General features: G+C 42.2%; 1 protein-coding gene across 2 annotated transcripts; it reads left to right on the top strand.

The window, feature by feature from the left end:
- Positions 1-3998: 3998 nt before the first annotated feature.
- LOC103712974 (uncharacterized) lies at positions 3999-7300 on the top strand. 2 transcript variants are annotated; one of them, XM_008799697.5, is made up of 3 exons: positions 3999-4411; positions 4622-4810; positions 5023-7300. In XM_008799697.5, the coding sequence occupies exon 3, from the start codon at positions 5054-5056 to the stop codon at positions 6326-6328; it is 1275 nt and encodes a 424-aa protein (XP_008797919.2). In that variant the 5' UTR covers positions 3999-4411; positions 4622-4810; positions 5023-5053; the 3' UTR covers positions 6329-7300. The 2 variants fall into 2 exon arrangements, with proteins under 2 accessions (XP_008797919.2, XP_026662690.2); XM_026806889.3 differs by having other exon boundaries at positions 4182-4411; positions 4622-4787.
- The last annotated feature ends 360 nt before the right edge of the window (positions 7301-7660 follow it).

The raw sequence follows: 7660 nt of genomic DNA, 5'->3' as shown, positions 1-7660 counted from the left end.
GGGTATGCTGGTGCGTTTAGACCTTGATGTTCCTATGAAACAGTGGAACATTGTGTCTGTACGCCTGTGGTCGATAGTGTGGGTCTCGAGGCAAAGCTCCGTCAGGGTTGCATCACGTTGGTTGGCGGATCAATTCAGGCTGGATGGGGATGTTTGTTGGGTCGAGGGAGAGTGTTGATAGGACCTCCCTCCCCCTCCTGTCCTGAATGCAGCCAATGGATGTGACAAAATGGTTCGGAGGGTTTTGGGGGTGGACGATGCATGAACCAATTCCGGTGGATAAGCATTCAATTGACCAGAAGGAAGCCTGCTGAAAGCCATGGCCGCGTGTGATGGCGATGGGGATGAGGTGGTCCGCTGGAAGCTGCTTCTTGATCAGAGGGATCTCTCTCTCCCTCACTCAAGGCTGCAGCTGCACTGCCGTCAAGAAGGGGGAAAAAAAAATAAAAGGGCGCAGTGGTGCGTGGCATCCAGACTCGAGGCTTTCCTCGGATGTTAAAAGGTAGGATCGAGTCTCCTATCCATCATGCTATGCCCTCTGCCATTCATTTGGTTCGGTGCTGAAACAGGAAAAGGAAATCAGAGCGCCAAGTGGTTGCACGGAGCTATACCATCCATTTGTTGGTAATAGGTCAACGTGCATGCGGGGCATGCAAGCAAAATCGCGAAAAGTGTCTGATAGAAATAATATGTTAGAGGCCTAATTCGAAGAGTTTCCGTTCGACTTCCACAGTGGTAAAGCACTTCCACTCTAGATGTGATGCCTGTCGATTACTGACGTATTAGAAAATAAATTTGTGAACTGATGTGAAGCATCATCTAGCAGAAAAGCCTGCATAATAATGCAATTTGCACTAGGGATGTGGATGCCTTCTCGTTCCCTTCTTCTTAGGGAGGTCCCCTACCTTGTCTCTCCACAACAGATCATAATGACAAGATAGATTTCCACACGGTTTGGATTCCACTAGATGATCGATGATCACTGTATCACGGATATGTGCAAGACAGTCAGCAGTGCCGCAAGGACGTGCAACCAAACAATTTCCCCAGGACCACTGTGGGAAACAACTAGATCCCAAGAGATTCCCGGCTCCAAACAATAGCCATGCTATGAGGTGAACTCAAGTCCCTTGCAACTTTAGTAACATCATAAAGTTAGAAAAGAAAATTCATGCCAACTAAAAGGTATAAAATGTTTGCGCAAACCGTCTAATATTTCAATTTTCTTTTTTATGGAAAAAAAAGAAAGTTACCTTTTTGATATTTTTATGTAACTAACGCAGCAAACAATTAAGAATGGAATAAAATATTATTTAATATGTTTAACTTGTTTCAACTTATTATAAATTAATATGTTTAAGTTATTTTAATTCATTATCAATTGAATTAGATTATTTATTATTTATTGATCGGTTTAATAAATATACCGGATTTAAGTTGATAAATTTTTTGTCAATCTTATATCCAATCATAATTGTATATGAATTTAACTCAAAACTATTATAGCAATTTATGAATGCGATCCAATTGAGGATCTACACCTGCTGGCTGGTCCCGACTGCTTTGATCCCCATGTGCGAGCAGGGGATCGGCCGGGGCCTCCCCCAATCGGACAGCTCCACGTCCACCGAAGCGATGTCACCCCCACGAGCTTATAGCGGGGCGGGGACCCACCAGAAAAATCTCAGGCTCGGACTAGCGACGCCACACGTCAGCGCGGGCGGGAAGCCTGAGCAACAGAAATAACTCATCGACCGCGAACGTAACACCCGGGCCGGTCCCCGCCCATGGGGAGAGAAAAGAGGATGGAGATCCAATGATTGTTGAGCGGGGCCCAGCGCCTGCACGCGCTCGAATTGCTGGTCCCTGAAAAAATTTCGCTTTCCCCCTCTTCCTCTCAATCATTCTAATTTCAACAGTATCTTCTCAGAAACTGTGGCATTCTGTAACCCAAAGGCCAGTAGAATAGTTGATGCAATTACTGCGATCACATAAATGGTTTCCAGTAACTGAATTGGTTATTAAAAACATCAAGACTACGAATTTCTATCAGAAAAACATCGAGACAGATTTCATCATGCCAAAGGCCAGTAGAATAGTTGATGCAATTACTGCGATCACATAAATGGTTTCCAGTAATTGAATTGGTTATTAAAAACATCAAGACTAAGAATTCCTATCAAAAACATATCGAGAGAGATTTCATCACGAGCTTCATGCCATGCCTGTGGGCGCATGCTTGTGGCCCAATCTTATCTCTGGCCTTGTTTGTTTCCTGCATAATTTGAGCCAAGTTGTTGTATAACTCGGGAAGAAAAAGATTGGAGGCGTAGGCTTGAGCAAAATTATTCAACTATTTCGGCCAGATAGATTTATTCAATAAATTGTTGCTTGCATTGCAAATCTTTATGTTGGTGAATTGCCGATTAAGAAAAACTTGAATGAAGCCTCGTTCCTTTTCAACTTTTCTGAAGTTTCAAAAGTACCTTTCCTTCGATTTGCTTTATTCTGGTGCTGAAACGATTGTTCGACGGAATAAAGCTAGATAAATTGGTTTTATTCATGTTTATTCCAGATTGTTCATGAAGCAGCTTGGGCCTTGATCATTTCCGGGTCATAGCTCTGCGTGACATAAATTTTCTGTTAATACTTGCATTCCATTCAGTGCCTCATCAATTACCTGCATTTGTTATATTAATAATGTTAGAATTGATTCTTGCATCCTTTTCATCGGTTCATGATCCCAGTCGAAGCTACACTACTCATTTCATTATGAAGGATTGGACGGTGAGATTTGGGTGAAAAACAATGGAGAAAAGCTGAAAAAATTGACAACCAATCCAAAAAAAATTGAGCAAAGAGAAGGCAAACTTCTCTATCCATGGTGTTGAAGAGAAGGGAAGACAAATATTAAATAGTAGAAATAAGACTTTGAAAGTGATACGCTTCGGAACTGACCACAACCCATGTGAAGGACCGGCCAATTATATCCTTCCATGAGACCCTTAATATACCAACTAAGACCGGCTACGTGGCAAGTCTAGAAGCATGCAAGGAACTCTTTGAATTTCAAAATCTCTCCTCAGCTGGTAACATCTCAACCACGATCATGGATGAGTTCCTAAACTGCATTTGCAAGATGCATGGGGCAAAACGCGAGTACAAAACAGTGGCACATGATCTCTAATTCTAAATAGAATCTTTTTTTTCCTTGTAATATTCCTTTGCCCTTAGAAATAGCGCGCATATTAAGATATTCCAACATACTCTAGTTGTTTTGCTATTCATTTTAACAAGTGCAGCAAAAATGTTTGTTAGTATTATTTAATGCATAGCCCAAAATAGTTTGTTTGCTCTCTCTCTCTCTCTCCCTATCTATCTATCTATCTATCTACCGAGAGACACACACATCCTCTAGTCTCATCTTTTTCAGCATATTCTTGTTGCTTTACTGATTCTTCAATTTAAAACCACTATAGTTATACCACTTGAACCTAATCCAAAATATCCTCTCACTCTCTCTATTATATATTATCGCCTATTTATGTTTGAAACATCCTCTTGTTGCTTTTGTTTGTTATTTTTCTGAAAATTATTATTTTATTATAGGTACTATTTGAATCTTCTCAAAAAAAAAAAAAAGAAAACCTATTTGAACATAGTCCAGAAGATTAGTAGGAGAAAGAGGGAAAAGGAGAGTCCAGAAAAGCTTATTGGGTCCTCTCTCTCTCTCCGTCTCTCTCTCTCTCTCTCTCTCGCGTCGATATGTGTGTTCATGAATACATTGTATAAAGGTCAAGACATTGAAGTGGACCTCTCTCTGAAGGTTCATACACGCATTCCATTTCTAATATTTTTTAATGCATATTTCTAATATATTAATCTGTCGGTAGGAACGTTACATCAACCAAACCAAGAAGGATAGAGACGTTTAGAGTTACCAATATCAATTACCATGACCTTTAATTACAACTATAAGCACCATAAGGCCAATTTGTAGGTTTGATTAGATCTTTAATACTATAGTTTCTCTAGACAAGAGAGTGTGGTGCTCAAACTCTTACTGCAGCCTACTGAAAGTTGGCAGAGCGCATGGAATAAGCACAAGCCACCAAAAGAGGTGAAGGCCTTTTCCCAGCTTGAATCCATTTTTAAATCCTTCTTCAGAAGCCTCATATGCTGCCCATCTGCTCTCAAGTCCTCCCCTCCCCCCCCAAACTGACAGCCCTCAAAAAGCCTCCATCTTTCTTTTAAAAATCCAATACAGCAAACCTTTTTTTTTTTTTTAAAAAAAAGAGCTCATGTACAACTATCAGTGAGGACCATTTCTGCATGCCTCCTCTTTATAAGCTCACCTTCTAGGAACAGATCACAGAACAGAGAGCATCACCTTCTTCATGGAAATCCAAAGGTAGAGAAGAAAACATCTCTATACAATCTCCTTCGTTGATTTTTTCCTTTCTTGTTGTTTGGTTACTTGTCTCTGCGGCCTTGTAGTTTTGGTGCGTCTTATCGTAAAATCATGGAGTTTTAATGCCTTGTCTCTTAGTACACAGTTGGCTACAAGATTTCAGTTGCTAAAACTGACGTTAGCAAACGCTTGCTTTCTTCCTCCTTGCAGCATATGTCGTCATGACTGATTCCTGATATCACTGCCACATTATATAAAAGGGCAGCACCGATAAAATTCAGCTAGCGGTTGTTCTCTTCGAGCCTGTGAGAGAGGTCTGGAGATAAAAAGTCCTCTGTTCAAAGGCAAAAGTCAGTCCAGATTTCTAGCTTTGGTGGTACGTTACTCGATCTTCAGAAGGTAGGAGTCATGACTGATGAAACAATTTTTCTGCTAATTATTTATCCCTCAGATTCCCATAAAAGTTTTTTGATAGCGCATTCGAAAATGATAATAGAATATTCAAAATGTTGTCTAGGACTTCAAATTAGATGTTGCATATGAATATTGTGTTTATTTTCTCTCCTGTAGCATGTGCATGTGATTAAAACTTTGTTCCTATTGGCATTCAGGCATCATACCATAAGAGAACCAACTCGGGAGATGGATAGTTTGGGCTGGGATAATTCAGCAAACATCGCAAGTGATATCTCTTCAATTCCATCATGCTTATGGAGCAACCAGTATGACAATTTTTCAGAATCCAATGAAGAATACAGTAATACGAGCGACCAGGCTGAACTAGATCGAGCTTTCTACGCTTCAGGATTAAAGCTCCAAGGGGTTCAGGCTAGCGAAATGAGTTCGTTCGATAGAGTTGATGAGATGGTAGAAATGTTAGCTCCCGCCTTGGATTCGGTAAGCAATAATTTGGATCTGGATTTCCTGCAGCGCCACGAAGCGATAAGTTTAGCAGCGGCCGATTCTATTCCTGAGAAATCAGGAATCAGTTCCACTTGGGGAGATGTTTTATCTTCTGATCAATTACGTTCTTCTCTTCCGCCCATCACCAGCTCCGAAGCTGTCGATCCATTCGATAGCCTCGCCGAAAACTTCAGCTCTTCGGAGGAATTACGAGTCCTCGGCGACATTGCAAACGACGAGGAAGGCATCTCGACAATCTTTTCGAGCAGCGAAAACATTCGTAATTTGAGCTGCTGTGGTAATACCTCTTCAGGTGAGTCCGAGAACCATGGCTCCTTCGATCACCGTCGGCCGAATCGAGAGGAGATGGCCTCGGTCTCACAAGGCTCTTCGAAACCAGACCGAACTCGGTCTGGCATTTCAAACCCTGACCAAGCTCGCGACGAACAAGCCAGAAGAAGCAAGCCCATCTCTACTAAGAGAAAACTGGAGGAGAACCATTTCACTGGCTTTCATATTAGCTTTGGGAATGGGCGCAAACCGAAGAAATCGAGATCTGAGAAGCATTTGGGGTCTTCTTCAGGCATCTACTTCGATGGTGAGAGCAGATACGAGCCTGACACCGAGGCAATGGCACAAGTGAAGGAGATGATCTACAGGGCTGCAGCTCTCAGGCCAGTGAACTTTGGAGTGGAGGAGGCAGTAGAGAAGCCAAAGAGGAAGAATGTGAGGATCTCCAGTGATCCCCAGACTGTGGCTGCCAGGCACAGAAGAGAAAGGATCAGTGAGAAGCTAAGGGTGCTGCAGAGGCTGGTCCCTGGGGGGAGCAAGATGGATACTGCCTCAATGCTTGATGAGGCTGCCAACTATCTCAAGTTCCTCAAGTCTCAAGTCAAGACCTTGGAAGCCCTAGGTTACAGACTCGACAACATGAACAGTGCCGCACTTCCCTTTCCAACACCTTTCAACCAGACCTATCCCATGCACGCTCTTTTCACCCAACCAAAACCCTAACCCAAAAAGTTAGGGAAAAAAAAGAACCACAAGTCAGTTCCTAACTTGTGGTTAGGGATCTTCCTTTTCCTTCACCCAGCGATACTTTTCCTGACCAAAATCCTAATTCCAAACACCAGAAGGATTAAAGGTTCACCTTTTTGATCGATATGGTAGTGTTGTTCCTCCTTTTTATCCCAATCCACCTTTTCACTGCGTCCATAAAGCAGCCTTGGTCCAATACCATTATCATTCTCCATGCAAACCCTAACCCCAAACACCCATATGATAGTCTTCATGATTGCTTCCTTTATGTGTTTAAGAGAACATGGCAAATACCCTTTGATCCTTTATCTTCTTGACTCTACAGCCAAAGCTTTCTTGAACATAAAAGTTAAGGAATCATGACTCCTATGATTAGGCGCCCGAGGCTTGAGAGCTTGGAAGTACTCACCACCTCAAAATGTGTCTCATGCGAGCCTCTTTTTCTCTTGGGTTGTCAACCCTAATCTTAGTGCTTTCTTTTAATTTAGTGTTGGTACTTTGGAAAGCCCAAGGCCAGAGACATTCCCTTTGGGTCTGATACCAAGTCTGGCAGAGGACACTGTCCCCTTGATTCGACCCAAGCGTGCCCTTGAGAAGACCACCAGCCATGTTGCTTAGCACGTGATGGAGGCAAAAAGAAAAGAAAAAAGAAAGAAAGAAAGAAAGAGGATGCCGCCACCCCTTCTTCTCTTCTCTCTCACCTCACCCTTAGCCTTGCAACAAACTTCTTATGTCATTCAATGAGGAAAAAAAAGGAAAAAATAGATTCCACCGTAACAAACTTGGGTGTTTGATGATGTGGGTTGGCAAGTTGCAGTGGCCTTTTGTAGGCACTATGTATGTCATATGCTCCTTTTCTTTTCCTTTACTCAAAAAGGATCTAGAATTTGAAATTGAAGGTGGTTATTTAATTAGTTGCTGAAATTAGAAGTTCCCAAAGTTTTGAAAGTCTTTTTCCATGTGTTTGTACTTTGTTCTTCATGCATATATTCCTTCCTGGAAAGTACAACATCCTTGGGTCCCTGCAAATTTTGAACAGCCCTCCAAGATCCAACTCAAGCTAATAGAAACATATGGATTTAAAGCTGGCTGCAAGTCAATCGAATTAGGCCCATGGCACGTGAGCAGTCCGTTTTGGTAGTAGGCCCATTCTTGTGGTCACCATATCGTGGGGAGCCACCGATTTTGTCGAAGGGAAGTTAGTGGGCTTTGGGAAAGGGTCGAATGAGCGGTGACGCGACCACTCTAACAAAAGCAATAACGGATGCGGGATCGCTTTTTCTTCTTTCTTTTTTCTTTTCTTCTTCT

This window comes from Phoenix dactylifera, chromosome 1 (genome assembly GCF_051530095.1).
Source record: "Phoenix dactylifera cultivar Ajwa chromosome 1, Ajwa_hap1_PhDact_Kaust_v1.1, whole genome shotgun sequence".
Classification (NCBI taxonomy): domain Eukaryota; kingdom Viridiplantae; phylum Streptophyta; class Magnoliopsida; order Arecales; family Arecaceae; genus Phoenix; species Phoenix dactylifera.
The sequence above is the reverse complement of the archived record's forward strand: the minus strand, read 5'-3'. Positions and strand labels throughout refer to the sequence as shown.